At 34.5% G+C, this 22,500-nt stretch overlaps 1 protein-coding gene and 1 non-coding gene across 2 annotated transcripts in view; both read left to right on the top strand.

Moving 5' to 3' along the window:
- Positions 1-22,500, top strand: part of LOC115213213 (voltage-dependent T-type calcium channel subunit alpha-1G-like) — an 865,045-nt gene that overhangs the window by 363,007 nt on the left and 479,538 nt on the right. The window contains exon 7 of the mRNA XM_036503838.1: positions 9,045-9,903. Within this exon, the coding sequence (XP_036359731.1) occupies positions 9,045-9,903 (859 nt within the window). The remainder of the gene's footprint in view (positions 1-9,044; positions 9,904-22,500) is intronic.
- LOC115213634 lies at positions 688-806 on the top strand. The gene has a single exon (XR_003881857.1). It is a non-coding gene; the product is annotated as a 5S ribosomal RNA (ribosomal RNA).

Below are 22,500 nucleotides of genomic sequence, written 5' to 3'. Positions count from 1 at the left end.
TATTATTATTATTAAGGTGGTGAGTTGGCAAAATCATTAGCATGCCAAGCAAAATGCTTAGCAGCATTTCATCTCTCTATGTTCTGAGTTAAAATTCTGCTGAGGGTGATAAAATGAGTACTAGTTGAACACTGGGCTTGAAGTAATTGACTTACACCCTCCACAATATTGCTGGACTTGTACCAAATTTTGATGCCAATATTTGGCAAACTTAGGCTATGAATTAGCAGAATTATTACCGCATCAGAAAAATGGTAAGCAACATTCTCCTGGCTCTTTACTTTCTAAACTCAAATTCTTAGAGTGAATTAGTCATCCTTCAAGAATCAGTAAAATAAAGAATCTGTCTTGTACAGGAGGCAGTGATATTGACTAACTCCCCACTTAGGATGGTGGAACTGCAGCACTAAGCAGGAAACACAAACAATGGTCACAACCACATGCATGTCCCAAGATTTCAATACAACCATACTGTATGTGATATGTTGGGGGAATGTGGAGGCGCAATGGCCCAGTGATTAAGGCAGTGGACTCGCAGTCATAAGAACGTGGCTATGATTCCCAGACTGGGTATTGTGAGTGTTTATTGAGCAAAAGCACCTAAGCTCCACGAGGCTCCGGTGGGGGTGGATGAATCCTGCTGTACTCTTTCAACACAACTTTCTCTCACTCTTTCTTCCCACTTTAGTTTACAGCCATATCACTTTGAAAACACCAGTTCTCGTCCAATCACTGGAGTTAAGCAAAGTCGAGCCTAGTTAGTACTTAGATGGGTGACCGCTTGGGAAACCTAGGTGCTGTAAACATCTTTCTGTGAAGGTGCATGGCTCAGTGGTTAGAGAAATGAATTGCGACGTCACAGGTGCCAAGCTGTATCGGCCGTTACCTTTCCCTTGGATAACACTATCGGCATGGAGAAGGGAGGCCAGTATGCATGGGCAACTGCTGGTCATCCATAAACAACCTTGCCCGGACTTGTGCCTGGGAGGGTAACTTTCTAGGTGCAATCCCATGGTCTTTGTTGGGTGAATGAAGTCAATTTCCCCAATTTGCTGCCTCACAGGACCTGGTTAGTGTGATGGAAATAGTGGAAGCATCAGTCAAATAATAGGACTCCAGTTTACCTAAGCAGAGCTTCAGTGATATGTTTGTGTTAAAACAGACCACCTCAATATGTGGAGAAGACAAGGCAGAGTGCCACCTCTTCTCTGCTGCTACAAACATCCTGATTGCAGTCTCAGCAGCGACTCCAATAACAACACAATAACTTCTGCTGTAATTATAAAGACAGACAGAGTGGACTAAACAGAATATAATGAAATACATCATGAAGAATTCTTGCTGAGACCAAAAATAAGAAGAAACACCTAAATCTACAGGCATAGCAACCCTTTCCCCAATCCCTCAAATAAGGAAGATACCAAGGATGACCAGAAAGTGTTCAAAATGGCCTAACGGTGCAAGCAACAAAGATGAGTAGATCAGAGTAAATGATTTGACCCACCACAACCAAAAAAATGTGCATAGGTTTGGCAGCACCAAAACAAACAAAAACCAAAATAACCAAATACACAAGTCAACCAATTGGTCAAAAAAAAAAATGCCTACTAAAGCAATAATGAGCCAAACAAGAAGCAAATTACTATGACTGTGGTCTTCTCTAGACATGTTTGTTATGGATGTAACAACTGTCTACTACAACTGGTAGCAGACTTGAGGTATTTCCATTCAGTGAGCCAGGGAGTAATAATGATTTCAAAATTTGACACAAGGCCAGCAATTTTGGGAGAGGAGATAAGTTGATATCATTGACCCCAGCACTCAACTGTGTACTTATTTCACCAACCCCAAAAGGATGAAAGGCAAAGTCGACCTCAGCGGAATTTGAACTCAGAAGGTAAAGATGGATGAATGAAATGCCGCTAAACATTTTGTCCAGTGCGGTAAAAATTATGCCAGTTCACCATCTTAAGCCAGAGAGTATTATTGCCAATGTAAAAACATCCAAACATTGCCACTTTTTGGGTGGGTATGCAGATCTGCATTATGGAGTGTCTTATTTCTAGTGTTATTTACTTTATTGAATATCGCAGTTTCGATTCCCAGACCGGGCGTTGTAAGTGTATATTGAGTGAAAACACCTAAAGCTCTACGAGGCTCCAGCAGGGGGTGATGGCGATTCCTGCTGTACTCTTTCGCTGCAACTTTCTCTCACTCTTTCATCTGTTGGCCTGCTCGCTTAGCCAGCAGGGTGGTGCCATTTGAAAGCTAAAACTATGTGAAGTGCATTGTGACCAGCGATGTGTAGCAACATCTGATAGCCTGGTCAGTCACGGTGACAGTGACTTTATTGAATATATACAATGTGAGTTGTGTTTTGATGGCTGTGAATTGTTGTTTCATATGTTCTGTGTGACTGGTGTTATGTTTCACTGTTGGATTTGTACGAATTATTTACATTGTATTTTGGGTGTGGTTATGTTGGTGTTTGTATTGTGTATTGATGAGAAAGAGTATGTATTGTACAGATTTTGTTTCATTGAGGGGCTATTGCACTATCTGAGTTGTACACTTGAATTTAAAGTACCTTATATAAAATGTAGGTAGAGGCACATGGCTTAGAGGTTAGGGTGTTAGCATCATGATCATAAGATTGTGGTTTCGATTCCTGGACCAGGTGACGTGTTGTGTTCTTGAGCAAAACACTTCATATCACATTGCTCCAGTCCACTCAGCTGGCAAAACTCAGTAACGCTGTGAAGGACTGATGTCCCGTCCAACTGGGGAACACATACACCATTGAAACCAGGAAACCATGCCTATGAACCCGGCTAGACTTTAAAAGGGCGCATTTATTTATATATAAAATGTGGCCCACACTTAGTAAGGTTGTCTTTTTGACTGAGTGTAATGAAATGAACCCTGGTATAGTCTGAAATTTTTTATACAGTTCATTTATTTTTATCTCCTCAAGTGTTTCAGTTATTGGTAATGATTTTAATTCCATGCCCCCGACATTCTACTTATTTCAAGATCTTTGTATTTTGACAGTTTCTCCACCTCTTTTTAGGCAATGCTTTTGTCAGAAAAGTTCAAGGTGTCTATCTGAACACAGGCATTTTTGCTCCAGTCTATAACTCCCTGAATAGTTTGCTTTGATCTATAAGGCAGTAATGAAATGCATGTTGCAGATGATAACAGCCATGTTGTTGTCATGTATTGTTTTTGCTTCATATTTGCATGTGAAATATTGGCATATTGCCCAGCTGCCAGTTCAATCTTGTCTATGAATATATTTGGACTTGGCAAGGACTGGGTAGCTGGAAATGATGGTGTCAATTGTCTCATTGTATTGGTTGCATAACCTGCATTTGATTTTAGCATTTGTTTCATTATTTTATTTTTGTAGTATAGTTGTTTGTTGTTAGGCACTGCTCTTCTACAACTAAGATCAGACCTTCTGTTTCTCTTTTTAGCTCAGAGCTAGTATTAGCTTACTTGGTTTATTTCTCTTACCAGTTTTGATGGGTATTGCCCATGGAGTGGTTTTTCTCACCAATTATTCTTCAGTATATTTTCAAATACCATTTTGATTTTGCCCTCTGTTTACTTATTTTTTGTTGTTTTTTTTTTATAATTTGTTTTCTTTCTACTTATCTAAAGCTTGTCTTTAGTGTAGTTAGTTTTCAGTTTGTACTCTGTTTCCTTATATAGATAGAAACATTTTTATTCATGTTTCCCTATTAAGCTATTCGTTTTCCCATTGTTTACTACAAAATTTTTCTTCTCCATTCACTGTTGTTATTTTGTCATAGTTTTCTATTCAAATAGTATCCCACTCTCTTTGTGTGCAGGCAGGTATAGTCAATCTGTATCAGAATGCTATTGATAGTTTACTGATTTTTCTGTTTAAGCTATTCAGTCAATTTAACTTCTGGTTTACATTATTTAAGTAATAATTTATAACTGACATGGTTACCATTGAGTTCAATTTTCTATACAAGTTTGACTCTTCAACAATATTCTATTCTAATTTTTCTCCTTCATTTTTGTGTTATTTATTTTATGTTTCATCTATTCCCAAATACTTTTATATATAATTCTAGTTTAATTCTTTGATTTTGGTATCTATATCTAACTTAATGTTCTCACTTTCAGTTAATTTGCTTCTTATTGTAGCTTTGACACATTTGTATAATCTCTTACTTTTATGTCTTCACTGAATTTATGAACAATTTTTACTGGATTCCCAACTGGATATCATTTCTTGTAAATATTTTGAAGTCATCCATATAGAAGGGATATGTTTATAGTTCGCTCATAGTGTCTATAGCCAGAGAAGGTTTCATTCAACAGATTTGTTAATGGAGCCAGAGCTTTGAAAAAGACTAGAAGGAAGAATGAGTCTCTTTGGAATATTTCTCTTCTTAGAGATACAGGACTGATTTTAATTACCTTCTTTCTGCCTTGTAGTTATATACTTTTCCATTTTGACATATAAGGAATACTGTCTCTTGGGTGTGCTTTATTTCTTGGCATAGGTGCAAGCATGAAGAAGCTTGTCATGTAGTTAAGTTTCAGTATCAGTGTGTAACACTTTGGGCATGTGTCTTCTGTTATAGTCCTGGGTCAACCAATACCTTGTGAGTGAATTTGATCGATGGAAACTGTCTGGAATCCCTTTGTATATATATGTGTGTGTTTTTGTGCCTGTGTTTGTTTCCCACACTGCTTGACAACTGGTGCTGATCAGTTCATATGCCCATAACTTAGTGGCTTAGCAAAAGAGACCAATAGAAAAAGTACCAGACTTTTAAAAAAATACAAGTACTGGGGTTGATCTACTTGATTAAAATGCCTCAAGGCAGTGCTCCAGTATGTCCACAGCCCAATGAATGACACATGTAAAAGATAAATTATATTCAAGAAAGTGATTCAGGCAATGCTAAGGTTTGTTTCCCTATTTTTGCAGTGTTCTGTAGTAGCTTAGTTCCCCAGCATGTATGTCTGCTCTTTGCAGACATACATATCTTTCCAGCATCCTGTCTGCCTAACTTGTAATATGTCACTGCTTTAAGGTGGCAAGCTAGCAGAAATGTTAGCATGCCAGGTGGAATGCTTAATGGTATTTCGTCTGCAGCTACGTTCTGAGTTCTAATTCCACCGAGGTCGACTTTGCCTTTCATCCTTTCGGGGTCGATCAAATAAGTACCAGTTACGCACTGGGGTTGATATAATCGACTTAATCCGTTTGTCTGTCCTTGTTTGTCCTCTCTGTGTTTAGCCCCTTGTGGGTAGTAAAGAAATAGGTATTTCGTCTGTCTTTAAGTTCTGAGTTCAAATTCTGTCATGGTCGACTTTGCCTTCCATCCTTTCAGGGTTGATAAATTAAGTACCAGTTGTGTGCTGGGATCGATCTAATTTTGGGCCTTGTGCCTAGAGTAGAGAAGAATATGTCACTGCTTTTCAAGTCTTGAGTGTCTCTAGTATTTTGTTTTGAAGAATTAACATTTTAATTTTTAGTAGCTATTTAGATGTAACATACTTTCAGTCTGCTTACCAGTTTATTGAACACTGTCTCTATGAAGCTATGGGTACTTATCAGGTGCCTCAGCCAGAAAGGGGTGGAGGCTTGTCTATCTTAGAGGTTTTCACTTGTTGGTAGTTCTTAATGTGTTGGTGAATTACTTAATGGTAATAGTAGGACATACTTGCAATATTATTATATACCAATATATTTTTCTCTTCATTTCTAATACATCATGCTTTTTTCATGCTGAGTGTTTTTGTTCCATATTCCTTCCCAGTATTTTCATTTTGAAAATGTTCTTGTGAAATCTTTTTGTTTTTGATTCAAATACATATGCAGCATTGAAGGCGTTTAGAAGCCATTTAAGAAATACACAGAAACCGTTAGATTCACTTCAACATTTAAATTTAATTTGCCGAAATATTTTCATTGCTTTGAAACCACGACCTGTTCACTGACAAACACATTGTTCTCTAAGAAGTGTTCATGTTTCTTAAGACTTTTAATTCTGCATGCTTGAGCTGATAAGATTTATTTATGTGTTGCTATTACTCTTTTTGTTATTTTAGGTTGTTTTTATCTTTTTCATATCAGATCCCTTGTTTTCCATTTCGCTAAAGCAGTCTCTTTCTTCCATTCTTTTCTTTTACTTAATGCTACATAGCATATTTTCTTACTATTTTTAAGGAAGCGGGCTTGATTGAGGGTCTCACTCTATTCAGAACAAGTCCAATTTCCCCTCAATATTATCACTGCTACTGGACAGAAGAACTGCTCATTCAGTCTGTTAGTATCTGTGTAGTTTGTTTCCATCAGCAGAATTTCTTGAAGTGCAATGTTACATTTATTAATTCTTTCATAAAGCTACTTAATATGTATAGTTTGGGCAGGTGTTTACATTGATACCTGTTAATCAATTTAATTACATTCTCTTCTATCTTCTATATTGTTCCTGTTAGGTCCTCCTCTATGTTAACTTCGTTTATTTTATTGTTATGTATTATGTGTTGAATAAGTAGTATACTTTTCTTGTAGCCATGTATTTAACTGAACACTTGCATAGGAAATATCTATGGTCACCATCATCATTTCGGATTTTAGCTTTTTTTATGTCTGTTTTGGTTTACTACATTACATTGTTTATTTTTTGCATGATAGGTATTTTCACTATTTTGGGGTCTCATATATTGTATGAGTGAAAGTTTGTAAAAAAACTGGTTCTGTTGTGATGCTTTCATTGGTTTGTGGTAAATCATGTGTAATCAATTTCATTTGTTTTCTCATTGTGTATTCATGTATCATGTCTACAAGTTTTTTTCTATTCCAATTTTTGATATTTTGATATTCTTTATTGCAAGTTTCCATACACTTGTGTGTTTGCATTTATATCTTTCTCCACTTCATCCCCTCCCCTCAGTCCATGTATCATATTTATAGTGCTTGGATAAATATAGTATTATTTGGTCTAATTTTCTCTTTTAAATTTGTATTTATTTTGGATGCTAGCAGAATGTGATGGTCCTTCTTTCTGTTCTGAGCTAACCTTTTGAGAAGATACTATTGCTAAAAACCAGTGTCACTTAACTTTCATACCAAGCTTATACTATGAAATTAATCAGTAGTGTTTTGTTACGGACTAATTTATCCAAGGACATTGTTTGCTTTTAAATAGCATAGGTTTTGTTTTAAGTTTGTTTCATTTCTTTTCATCTGCATTCAAAAATTATTTTTATTTTGGTCCATTTGTTCCTTATTTTCACACATGTATTTTGTTCAAAGAAAAGTATAAATTGTACATAATAATCACAGGTAACATATATATCACATGATCATGTGACTGACCAGGCTATCCGATGTTGTTACACATCGCTGGCCACAATACACTTTGTTTTAACTTTTGACCACCCCCATTGGCTTGGTGATCAAGCTAACATTCCCCACTGATCAAAAGTGGGAGTGGAGCAATCACCCAGTCTGAGAATTGAACCTATGATCTAGCAATCATGGCCAAGTGATTAGTCTGTGCAACAGCCTAATCACTAGGCTACGTGCCTTCACATGTAACAGATGTAATAAATAACTGATGGTAATCTTGATGAAGCCATATGTTTTCAAAACATCTATGGCTTCAAGTACAAAACAAAAGTAATGTAACATATGAAACAAAATTGAGTTGAGAGGAATACACAAATAACAAATTACTTTCCGAAACAAGGAACTAGAGTTTTATGGCACTATTTTCATAGATCTTGATGTTGCCACCACTTTTTTTTTTATATTTCATTCTATGTAATTAATATCATCATATGAAAGAAAATTTTGGTGCATTTTCAACTATATCTCAGTATTTTTCCCATATATATGTGTTTTGTGTGTGTGTGTGTGTGTGTGTGTGTTTGCATCTGACCCCACCACTGTCTGACAACTTGTGTTGGTTTGTTTATGTTCCTGTAGCTCAGTGGTTTGGCAAAACAGATTGATAGTACAAGTACCAGACTTTTAAGAGAATAAGTATTATTGGGGGTCAATTTATTCAACTAAAACTCCTCAAGGCAGTGCCCCAGCATGGCCACAGTCGAATGACTTACACAAATAAGAGATCTAATTCTAATGATATGCTCATTAGTATAGGAAATTAAAACTGATTACAGATAATCCTTTCTAACTTTGTTACTAGGACTGCAATTTTGAGAGGAGGGGCAAGTCGATCACATTGACCCCAATATTTGACTGGTATTTATTTTATCGACCCCAAACAGATGAAAGTCAAAGTTCTCGACAGCATTTGAAATGAGAATGTGAAGAGCCAGAAAAATGCCACTAAACAGTGACAATTCTGCCAGCTCAAGGCTTTAAACTAATTACAGATATTAAGGATTAACATAGAAGCTTGAGACATGATAAACAATGCGGAAAAGAAAACTGTGACATGTCATAACGAGAACCTTATGTCATAACATTCTTTTGTTGTTGATTTCTTGAGGAAAATTTGGGACTCTTTAAATTGTGTTGTATCATTATAGATGTAAATTTAACATTGCATGGGGTTACACAATGTTCTAGGAAATAATGTCTGACTAATAACAGTCTCATTGGATAGTATTAGTTTAAACTGTGTGAAAAACTTTGGCATTATGCCTAAAAACAAAAATAAATGTAATAGTTTTACTTCATGGTCAAATGACTGGCATCAGCACAGAAGATGATGATAAAACAGACAAAAATTATGCTAAACTCTGGTTGCATATATAGTTCTTGTAGTTCAAAAATAACATTAGCTATATTAATCCTACTTAAACCTCTTCATCCAGGAATTTAAGTGTAACTAACCCTTCTTCAATGAAAAATAAAGAATATTAAAAAAACTCCAAAAATTGTGTTCTAAAAATAAACTATAAAAGGAAAGGTTTTTAGTAGAAATTATTTTAAGTAAAACAAATCTAACAAACGTTAATTTTTGATTGAAATTTTAAAATTTTTTAGATTTTAATTATTTACATTTTTTTTCTTTCAGATTGGTTCTTTTTTTATGATAAATTTATGCTTAGTTGTCATAGCAACACAATTTTCTGAAACAAAAAAGCGTGAAACTGAGAGAATGTTGCAAGAGAGAAAACGTTTCCAATCATCAAGTACATTAGCGAGTAATTCCGAACCTGGAAGTTGTTATGCCGAAATTCTTAAATACATTGCACACTTATGGAGACGAACGAAACGGAAGATTATGAAACGATATTTTGATTCTCGGGGTAAACGTCAGAGGAAGATTAACCCCGAAAAAGCAATATCTTTGCAACGAAAAAAAATGAAAAAGAAAGGGATGCAACCAACTATGTACCTCCATCGCCCTCACTATCGCCATCACATTCACTCTTGCCTTATTGCTAATCTGGACAACCAGCAGTTACACACAGACAACAGTGCTCAGGCACCCAGAGCAAGCCCAGAAGTATCTGATGTAGACCCTGTCTCATCGCCACGTAGGCCCAATTTTTTGACATTACCAAGTAGCAACAACAGCAGTTTGAACCCTTCATCTGAGTCTTTAGTGCCAAACCCATCTGGAATTATCTGTAGTGGTTGCCAGTCTGCAGCAGGGTCCAGTCTTGGTCAACCAAGTGATCTGACCTCAGGCCAACCTTACAAACCTGCATCCTCATCAAATTATTTACACATGATTTCATCTGCAGGTCCGTGTGTAACGGTTAGCCGAGCAGCTTCATTCAACAGTGGAATGACTCAAAGAAGTAGCCGAAATGTACCTTGGTTACCTGAAGTTTTGACAGTACCTGGCAGTAAAAATACTGTCTTAGCACCTCCTAATGCACTAACATCAGATCTCGATGTGAAATCCCAATCTGTAAGCGAACAAGGTAAGTGTTTTTCATTATACTAAAATTCTAATATAAAAATTTATTTCACTTATCACCATTAATTTGTTTTACTTATTCTGTAAACAGTTAAATCTTGAAGGTATCTGGAAAAGGTAACTAACTGCCTGGTTTAAATTTTGCCCAACTAATCTTGCAATATATATAACCTTACACTTTGCATTCAGCTGTTTATATAAATATTCATAAGTGTGGATAGATTTGATGTTCATAAGTGTGGATAAATTTGTTTGCTATGAGAATAACAGAGATTTGATACTTCCTGAGAAAATCTTTATCTGGAAATGAAAACAATCTCTTTTTTTTTCAAGTAAAAATTCTTCTTTCTATTAGATGAATAGCCAATCCTGAAAAGACAAATCTTTCTTCTCTTTATGACATATAACTTATCAAAACAAACTCATTAATACTTTAACATTTAGATTTCCTTGTCAAATATATTGCTTATTTATTCACATTGTTTCTGTTGAGGAAGGATTCCAACCACCCACCAAGTGACTAAAAGGTGGACTGACTCATTGTTATAAAATAAAGAACTGTGAGTGACTGACAGTTCAGGTTGGTAAGCAGTTCACTGTGAGCCATGAATGAGAGAGTTGAATCTGTGTATTATAGTAATAGTAGTACATGATGTAAATGCTTTCTTTCCCCTTGCTTTGTTAAATTATATATCCGACATACAAGGATTAAAAAGTTTTGAATTAATCATGCATTATCTTGTGAAGTTGAATCAGGTCAGTTTCAACATAAAACAGGTAGACTATTACAGCCAGACATGGCTGGATTAAACACTAAAGGCTTAACTTCATTCACTGAGTAATTATTGTCAATACAGGTCACACCAGGTTTTCTCAGATTCTGCTCTGTAATTTTTATTAGTCTATAACTCTACCTCTAAAGATTTTTAGAAATTGTGAATTATTTCACCAACCCATCTTTTTCTGGATTTTTTAAGTGTTGCAATTATCTTGTTTTTAGTTCGTCTAAGAAGAAATATCATCCTGTCATCTCTAAAGTACCTTAATATTCTTTTACTCTTTGTTTGTTAACTTGATTCAATCATCGAACCATAGCCATGCTGGTTCATGCAGTACCTTGAATGGCTAGGGTCAATCAAATCGACCCTAGTACTTATTTTAAGTTTGGTAGTTATCCATTTTAAACACTACCTGCTGCAAGCATGGGATTCCCTGTTAATTAGACCCCAAAAGATCCTACAAACTAAAAGCAACTCAAGGTCAAAATTCCTTGTTTCCCTTCTTTTGGCCCATATCAACTGGTCTAAGGGAGATAACCCATCTTTGCCAACCCAGAGTGTTTATGCTTTGGTGACTTACTAACCAACTGACCATAATGGATTCCAGCCTCCCAGGGATGAAGAGTTACATTTGTCTTTGGCTTTAGAGTCTGACAAGCCATCCATGGGGCTAAGCCCTTTGTGGATGCAAAACCATTGGTCACCCTATGACCGGACATAGGCTTAATTACATCATCATCATCGTTTAATGTCCGTTTTCCCTGCTAGCATGAGTCGGGCGATTTAACTGAGGACTGGCGAACCAGATGGCTGCACCAGACTCCAATCTTGATTTGGCAGAGTTTCTACAGCTGGATGCCCTTCCTAACACCAACCACTCTGAGAGTGTAGTGGGTGCATTTTACGTGCCACCGGTACAAGGGCCAGTCAGGTGGTACTGGCAATGACCTCGCTCGAATCCTTTTGCACATGCCACCAGTACAGGTGCCAGTAAGGCGACGTTGGTAACGATCATGCGACGTTATAAAATAAATGTGTGTGTGGGTCTATTTTTATATATACAACAGGCTCCTTCACTTTCTGTCTAACTTCACTCACAGTTTAGTGGATGAGCTACTACAAAAGAATGTTAGCTGATGACATTCCTGCAATGGGAACTAAACCCCTAACCTCAAAGTTCTTAAGCAAACTTCTCAACCACACATCCATGCCAGTGCACATATATATAGGTGTGTGTGTGTGTGTGTGTGTGTGTGTGTACACATATGCATTCTGACATTTTCTAACCTTTGGTTGTTATTATCATCATGAGTAAACTTCTTATCTTATCATCTTGATTCTTCTTTTTTATACAACTTTTCTATTGATCGATACCTTATCACCAAATATACCAAACAGTGATCAAAGAATTATAATAATATTTAATGGCTTCCCTGAGTCCATTGAGCTAATCGTTTTCTGGATTTGTTGCGAAGCAGCTTTTAAAGATAGCTATCACACCATACAGTTTAAATTTCCAGGTCTTTCCGACATTTATTCAAAAATATTCTAGTTATCAAAAATACTTTCTGATTCAGACTTCCAGATAACATATGATATTAATCTGCGACAGATAATGAATTATACTGTTTGGTAGAAGCTTGTAGTTTGGCAGTATTCTTAAGAGAGAAGAGATTTAGGCTAATGCTATATCTGTGTTAGAAAAAGGATTTAGTATGGCTAAATATAGATGATGGCATGGAATGATCTCAAGCTGATCTCAGGACCTTGAACTTCACAAAGGAGATGACAAGGGGTTAGGATGACTGCTGATATGAAATTCTTGAGAAAACTGCCAATCTGAGATCTTGGAAGCACAGTGTTGTATTTATATTCACTTGCATATCCATATATATATATATATATATATATATATAATCATTGTTTAATGTCTGCTTTCCATGGTAGTATGGGTTAGATGGTTTTATTGAAGACTGACAAGCCAGAAGGCTGTACCAGACTCCAATCTGATCTGGGAAGGTTTCTACAGCTGGATGTAGAACACCAACCTTCCTAACACCAGCCCCTCTGAGAGTGTAGTGGGTGCTTTTTACATGCCACCAGCACTGGCAACGACCATGCTCGAATGGTGCTTTTTACATGCTACTGGCAATGGAGCGGAAATCTGCACTGGCATCTCTTCAGTTATTGAGGCAATTAAAATATGCTATAAAAATGATTACTAAACAAAGGAAAATTACTATGTAAAGGACCATTATTAAGACAAAACTGCTATTAGAATGATCGTTAAATAAGGCAAAAAACCGAAGGGGAGGAAGTAAAAAGTAAAAGAGTAAGAAAGCTCATAGCAATCATGTGTGCATGCATGTACATACATACACATGCTCAAACGCACACCCATGTACATGTGCCTATATGCATATGTTCACTCAGAATCGCATGAAACACACACATGTGCATCCACACATATGTCAAATAGATGCACATATATATGCAACCATGCATGTACATGTATACAAATTCATACACACACACACACAGGCACATACCCATATGTGCATAGTTATATTCAAACATATATGTGCACACACATACACACACACAAATGTACATGTACGTAACCATATCTGCACAGTTATATTCAAATACACATCTAAAAAACATACATGCTATATATGCATATGCTCACTTACATTCGTGTAGACTCCCACATACATATGCAACCATACACATGTGCATATACATGTACATATATACATACCTGCACTCATGCACTCACACACATACAAAAATTCTATATACATGACTATATACACACATACACAAGAAAAATGCAGGGTGGAAGATAAAATACAGCGAAAAAGTGTAAAAATATATAAAGTAATAAAAATATACAAATGTATATATCTCTATAAGTATGTAAAAAAATATGTAAAAATATGTAAGAAATATATATAAAAAGCTTAGAGAGATAAAAATCTTGTATATGGACACAATATAAAAAGCAAGTGCTATCTGTGATCTTGGGGGGATCAAAAACGTAACAAATATTTAGTCACATATGGACATGATCAAAAAAGTTCAGTTCTTGAATTTAGACATGTAGCAGAGTCTAAGCTGCCTTTCCATATGAACCATCTTTCCATATCACAAAGACCACACTTGCCATTGCTGTTGATGTAAGGTTAAACTTGGCTAAGATCTTCCAATGGATGTTGTAACTGATACCTTTATCTTTTAAGGACCATATGTTACTGGATAATTTGGTTGTTTTCCTTTTATCCCAGTGCCTGAAGCTCAAGGTGTGATTATTGAACTTGGCCTTAAAATTCCCCTCTGTAAGGCCCACATATTTCTTTGTCAAAACTGTGCCCTTAGTGGTTGTAGACTCTAAGATGGCTTCATAAATGATTGTCTCGGAAAGGCAAGCTCCATTTAGCGGGCACAAATTTTTATCCCTGCATGAACAGCTGGTTTCATTTTATGGTTTTTGCATTTTGTGTGTGATAATATTTTAAAAATTAGTACTTGAGCTGAAACTGATTTTTAAGTTATGTCTATTGAAGAAATTTCTGTAACTATGGTTGACTTGAAAATGTCTATCTATCAGTGCTAAGAAATACTTACCTATATTAGAGGTCACTTTGGGAGAGTAGGGGGTGTGAACCAGACAGTTTTCCTATTCCTATGTTTCCTTTTCTTTATTATTGGACTGGTGGCAGGTGTATAGCTTATTTCCTCACTAAAACCATTATCTTTTAGAGCATTAATATATACTGGGGCAGCACTATCAGAGGAGAGGCTAGGAATTCTTCTGCTAATGTTTTTAACTCAATTTTTAAACACTATGGTGGGATGGCAGGAACCCACATTAATATAACTAAGTCTATCGTGGGGCTTACTATAAGACTTATAAATATTCTTATTTAGATCTAAGGATACATCTAAGAAATTGACAACCGTCAGGTTGGTATCTAAGACCAAAAATTTTCATCATTTGTCAATTTCCTTTTAATATATATATACTTTTATGTATATATTTTATATATATACTTTTTATATATATTTCTTATATGTTTTTTGCATATTTTTTTACATACTTATATATTTTCATAATTTCAGTGCTTTATATATTTTTACACTTTTTTCCTGTATTTTACCTTCTACACTTCTTTTTTCTTGTGCATGTGCATATATAGACGTGCATATGAAATTTTTGTATGTGTGTGTGTGTGCAGGTATGTATATATGTACATGTATATGCACATGTGTATGGTTGCATATTTACGTGGGAGTCCATGTGAGTGTAAGTGAGCATATGCATATATAGCATGTATGTTTTTTAGATGTGCCTTTGAATATAACTGTGTGCATATGGTTACATGCACATGTGTGCGTTCGCGTGTGTGTATTTGAATATAACTGTGCATGTATGGATATGTGCATGTGTGTGTGTGGATTTGTATAAGTGAACATGCATGGTTGCATATATATGCACATCTATTTGACATATGTGTGGGTGCACATATGTGTGTTTCATGTGAGTCTCAGTGAACATATGCATATACGCACATGTACGTGGGTGTGCATACACAAATGTGTATGTATGTACATGCGTGCACACATGATTGCTATGAGCTTTCTAACTCTTTTACTTTTTACTTTCTCCCCTTCAGTTTTTTACCTTATTTAACGATCATTCTTTTGTCTTAATAATGGTCATTTACATAGTAATTTTCCTTTGTTTAATGGTCATTTTCATAGCATATTTTAATTGCCTCTATAACTGAAGAGATGTCGGTGCAGATTTCCGCCCTGACATCCAAAACTCGGAGTTTTATTATGGCAACCGAATAATTGTCACATATTATATTACAAATAAATTCCTCTATTTACATAATATCGAGATCTCTTTCATTCTTTTGCTGTCTCATCATTATTATTAATATATTTTTTATTTTCTCTCCCTGTTTCTTTCTGTGTTCCTTTCTGTGGAAGAGCGTAGGCTCGAAACGTTAAAGACTTCTTCATTTCCTGAGCGTTAAACTAATACATCTGTTGTTGTCTACACCACCTGTCTTCATCTTTTGTTTTTTTTGTCAATTCTCCCCCTATATATATGTGTGTATATATATATATATATATATATATATATATATATATATATATATGTATGTATATATATATATATATATATATCTAAAAAGACTCCGCCGGTTACGACGACGAGGGTCCCAGCTGATACGATCAACGGAACAGCTTGCTCGTGAAATTAACGTGCAAATGGCTGAGCATTCCACAGACACGTGTACCCTTAACGTAGTTCTCGGGGATAATCAGCGTGACACAGAGAGTGACAAGGCTGACCCTTTGAAATACAAGTACAACTCATTTTTGCCATGTATGTATATATATATATATGTATATATATATATATATATATATATATATATATATTATATATATATATATATATATTATATGTATGTATGTATCTACATATATATATATAGATAGATACATACATATATATATATATACAAAGAGAGAGAGAAAGGGAGATAGACAGACAAATAGATAGATACACTTATATACATAAATTACTCAGCTTCCACCAATATTTTAAATCATAAAATGACCTCTAAGGATGACAATATTAATGACAAGAAAATTGGAAGGTTAAATGTGACTTCATTTATAATAGAAATTGGGAAATTCCATATGACAGAAAAGTTTGCAATATAATTAAAGCATTTCTATGTTATCCTTTGGAGAGGAGAGTCTCCTTTAGCTTTGTAATTTGAACTTTGGTATTTGAAATATGGCCATCTGTGCCTACATAAATTCATACATTTATACACATGTATGTGTGTGTGTGTGTGTTTTATTATTTTTTTATAAAGCAGAAACACTGCAAATTATAAAAAATGATACAGGCTGATGGTTGGTACTTTTGTCTTGTATTTCAATATTTTGGTGACAGAACCTCTTCTTCAGGAAATCTTCAGAGAAATGGTGTTGTGAGTTGACTTCTCTATCCTGTTGTGTGTGAGAGGGGGGGGTTGTTATATATTGCTAAAGCAGCCAATCAGCTGCATGCAGTTTGGTTCTATTATTAATATGTGGGTTAAGGTAGCAAGGTGTCAGAAACACCAGGCAGAATGTTTTGCAGCATTTCATCCATTTTTAAGTTCTGAGTTCAATAGCCGATGGGGTCAACTTTGTCTTCATCTTTTCAGGTTCAATAAAATAATTACCAGTTGAGCACTAGGGTTGATGTAACTGATTTACCCTCTCCCCTTTTGGCCTTGTGCCAAAATTTGAAACCACTATTAATATATGGGCTGTACTTGTTAATCAAGTTAGCTTTTATGCTAATGCTTCTTCTGTCACAAAACACCTACAGAAATCCCACACCCAAGACATCCAAGTTTCCCTCGAAGCAACAGAAAGGGACATTGGAAACTCACGAACAAAAGAAGCTATTTTAATTAACAACCCACATATTAATAACAGAACTGGACTGCTGCAGCTGATTGGTAACTATAGGAACACAAAACAATCCCTTGTATACACACACAAGAGAGAGAGAGAGAGAGAGAGAGAGAGAAAGAGAGTGAGAGAGAAAATAACCTATTCATGTACTTGACTGGAACTTTATTAAGTGTTAAGTTAAGTTAGTTAAGTTAATTTTTGGGCTCAAAAAGCAAAAGGTAAGGCCATGTAGGGGGGCATGGAGTTATGTACAGGGTGGTGTTCATACAAAGAGTTCAGGCCATTTGTGGTCAAGAGAGGCTTTGAACTGAGTGGTCGTCAGCATCCACCAATAGTTTGAAAAAAAAGAAGTTAATTTTAGCAGGACTTGGACTCAAAGAGAAGAGAATTGGAATAAATATTGCAAGGCATTCTAACCAACATCCAAATGATTTTACCAATTTGCTGCCTCTGTATAATAGTAGGCCAAAACAAAAATTACAGAATTAAACATTATGACATAAGAACTAATTATTCTTTCAAAGGTTCACAACACATATCTATACTCTAAATAATAATGATCAAATGGTAAACTGGTGTAGCACAAGGTATATCTCTGTGTAACAGATATTTATAAAACCTATTATATGTATTATGTCCTGTGTGTATACATAAATACATACGTATGTATACACACACACACATGCACATGCATGCATACACACACACACACACACACACATATATATATACATACATATACATACATATATATAGATAGATAGATACACACACACACATACACACACACACATATATACATATATATATATATATATATATATCAACAGGATCAAATATATCTTTTAGGCAATGCTCCAACATAGTTATTGTGCAATGTAAAGACCAGTAAATGAAAAAGTGACTATATATTATATATATATATATATATATATATATATACACACACACACACACGTACCGGTGGCATGTAAAAGTACCCACTACACTCTTAGAGTGGTTGGCATTAGGAAGGGCATCCAGCTGTAGAAACTCTGCCAGATCAGATTGGAGTCTGGTGCAGCCATCTGGTTCACCAGACCTCAGTCAAATCGTCCAACCCATGCTAGCATGGAAAGTGGATGTTAAACAATGATGATGATAATGATGATGATGATGATGATGATGATGATGACGATGATGGACTCTCCCATTGAAGATGACAAATGAGTGTTCAGCTTTTGCCAAACGACCTACGAAAATGATTTGTTTATAGTGATCAAATGTTCATGCTTCATATTAGTTCCCTGTCTCCATCAAATCAACATTGTCTGAATAGGTGCACTGTGTGTCACACATCGGATGTCGAAGTGATCGCCAAGCAATGTTAGACGAAGTGTTTCAGTCAAGAACACAATGCACCACCTGGCCTAGGAATTGAAATCACAATCACTCAATCATGATTCCAATACCCTAACTACAAGGCCATGCACCCTCACATATGTATACATGTGTGTATGTGTGTATATATATATATATATATATATATAAATATATATATATATATATCCTTCTCCCTCTTCTCTTTCTGTATGCTACCTTTGACATTATATCTACTAAAAGTTTTTTTAAAAACAACTTAATAGCGTTTCCTTCATCAATATACACAGTCATCACATCCTGTTAAAATGTCTTATTCATGTGTTTGGTTTCTTTATTTCCCTGATGAGAAGATTGCCTTGTTTTACACCATTTTATTCCTTCTGGAATAATACCAATGTTGTCTTCGAAAAAATACGTCGGAAGTAAAAGAATTTGAATAACACCTGCGTTTAACTCCATTTATTTATTTATATATCTATCTATATATATATATATATATATATATATATGTATATATATATATATAGTTGGTCATCCTATAAATAATGCAGTTTTTTTATACTTCTTTTATTTTTCAAAATTAAGATAAACAAAGTTATTTATTAATCTAAAATATACTCTCCTTCATTTCCTACATCTATCTGGTAGACTTCTAAAATTCACTTGTCCATGATGAAAAATATTCCTACAGTACTGTTCTGAGCTCGTCTACAGAATTCATATTTTTTCCATCCAAATGATTTTGAAGACTGTGGAATAAATGATAATCAGAAGGGACAATATCCATCAAATTGGATGGATGGGGTATCATTTCCCATTTAAACTGCTCCAGCCTTTGGAATGTCATTTTCACTGTATGTTGCCGAGCATTATCCTGATGGAAGAACACCTTTCGTCTTGAAACCAAAGAGGGTCCTTTTTCTTCTAGTGCTGGCTTAAACCACTCAAGCTGCTCATGGTAGATCTCCTTAGCTATCACTAGGTTTGAGTTTAAAAGTTCAAATTGAACTAAACCTTTTCATATCCCACCAAACAAATAACACCTTACATGGCGGAAGACCTTCTTTAGCCTGGGTTGCCAGTGTTTCTCCTTTCCCAACCCACTGTCCTCAGCACCTGACATTTTTATACAGAACCCATTTCTTGTCACCAGTTACAATTCAGTCCAAAAAAGGCTCATTCATGAGACATGACAGCAAAAACAAGCAAACATGCACTTTCTACATGTGATTAAACTCAGAAGATTTGTGAGGAACCCACTGACCCAATTTGCTGTCTTTTCCAATGGCACATAGGTGCCAATGGATGGTTGAATGACCAAATCCAACTGTAGTTTCCAGCTCAGAATTTCTGGAACCAACGTTGATACTGGCTTATGCTTATTATCTGATCCCCATATATTGCATTTATATTATTCACACTTTTTGTTGCATTATTGCCTTTATTGAACTCATAAAGCAAAACAGTTTGAATATGCTCCTTCATCACTTCCATTATAGCTTTGAAAAATAACTGATAAAATCGAACTGCACTCTTTAAAAGTTTCACTTAGAATAAGGACAAGGTAAAATTAATAGCTGCTTTTGTAGCAAGTTGATGCAGGTAGTTTATCCCATCCCCCTCCAACTTTTAGTTCATGCAATTGAAAGAAATGCATTATTTATGGGATGACCCAATATATATATATGGTGCCCCAGCATGGCCACAGCTCGTGAGCTGAAACTAGATAAAGTGATAAAATGTAAAATGAAAATGATATATATATATGTATATATCATGCCAGCATGGAAAGCGGACGCTAAACGATGATGATGATTATGATGATATATAGATATATATATATATATATATATATATAGAATATGAGGGGTTTAGTTTACTGGTGATGTAAACGAATAGGTAAGCAGTGTAAGTGCTATAATTGATCATCCGTTAGGTTCCAAGCTCACAGCTGAGGCTGGAGCTAGGGATCCACAGTAGACTTCTGAGGTAGCAGGTTGTTCTATTCCTCTAACATATATATATATATATATATATATATATATATATATATATATATATATATATATATACACACACATACACACATGCATACATGCATACATTCATACATACATACATACATACATGTTTGCATGTATATGTATTGACATTCTGTCTATTTCTTATGGTACAATCGTTAAAGAAAATAATTTTACAAAAGCATATTATTGATTTTCATGTAAGGTAGGCAAACCAAGGAAAGCAATTTTCCTTTCAGGGTTGAGTGGTTAGCATTAGATGTATAGTACAAAACAGCCATAGCTAGGTTTGTAACTAATGACCTTAATGTACATATCGTACTGCATTTTAAGTTCCTACTAACTATATAACTTATAAGTTATTGTTGAGTTATAATTCTGTTCTATTTTGTTTGTATTTTTATCTTGTATTTTTTTTACAATTATTAACTTGGTTATTGATTTCTAGTATTTAGTTATGGTTTTATTAACTTTGTAGAGAATGAAAGTACATATAAGATGTGACAGGTATCAACTTTCAAAAACCATAAGATATCAAACAAAGACTTAAACCCATTATTCCATTGAATCATTTCTTTCCAACCCAGAATATTATAAAGTTATATGCTGTATGGGATAAAAAGATATCAATTTAAATCTGGATAACTTTAAGAGGGAGTCAAAAAAAGTGCAGAAGCATTTCTTTACAGAACAGAAAATAGTTTAAATCTAAAATGCCACACCATTTTGAGAATGTTTCAGAAATGATCGATGTACGAATATTACGGCTTTCTTTGTTTTGTAGTTTTGTTTTTGTTTAGATCATTTTTTAAATTGTCCCCCTTTTTTCCCTTTTCTGGTTTTTTCTTCTCATTCTCTGGCATTTTTCAAATAATTGCAACTTTTAATATATGCAGCTCAGCTATTTCTTGTGATTTTCTTTATCACAAATCACTTTGTATTCTACACTTGTTTGTTTTCCATGTACTTTACATTATTCTACTTTTCTATGGTTTTTAAGTTTTAAATTTACCATAGTTTTCTTTAGCTTTTTCTCTATCCTTTATTCAAATGAAAAAAAAGAACAATAAACCATATATTAACATAAATTACATGTCAGTCAAATAAATCAACACATCAAAATACATACAAATTAGTTGAAAAGTATTGACTTCAAAATATAACAAAATTATATAATTCTCAAAATATAATTAACCAGTGAATTTTTCTTGTTTTTTTTTCTGGTTAAAATTAAAAGTGATCACATTTTCAGAGGTGAGGAAAAAATTTAGGAAAAAAGTGAAAAAATTTTTTCTCTTAGCTGAGAAGTCTAAAGACATATACAATAATAACAACAACAACAACAGTGACTGTGATAATTGCATCAACAGAAGTAAAAATATTACAAATGAATATAAAGAAATGATTATTCAGTTTCTTTTTCTATTTTTTTTTAACGTTAAACATATTAAGACATACAGTGATTAATTCAATAATTACAAATTTTAGTTTTGTTGGGGTTCCTTAGATTATTTTTCCACGATTAATAATTATTTATTAGTTTTCACTCTTTTAATCTGTCTTTTGTGCATTAGTAGACACCTTGTTTTCTCTTTAATTTAATTAGTATAATCTATTCCATAAATATATATTTTTTTTTTATTTAAAAGTTTTGCATTTAACTCTTTATCTACCTTGGTGGTATTTTATAGTTTACACTCTGCCTAAAGAAAATTATTTTTCATTTAATTGGTTTTTCATTGTTGTTGCTCGTAGTGATTTCTCATTTTTTGGGGGTTTTTTTTCTGTCTTCATGTTACATCTGATTGGCAAAGACGCTTTCATGACAATTAAGCTTTTAGATTGGATAAATAAATACCTAAAATGAATAGACAAATGATAACTTGAATTTTAAAAATAATTGGGTTAAAAAATACAGAAGCCACATAAAAAGAATTAATCTTA

This window comes from Octopus sinensis, linkage group LG6 (genome assembly GCF_006345805.1).
Source record: "Octopus sinensis linkage group LG6, ASM634580v1, whole genome shotgun sequence".
Taxonomy (NCBI): domain Eukaryota; kingdom Metazoa; phylum Mollusca; class Cephalopoda; order Octopoda; family Octopodidae; genus Octopus; species Octopus sinensis.
The sequence above is the reverse complement of the archived record's forward strand: the minus strand, read 5'-3'. Positions and strand labels throughout refer to the sequence as shown.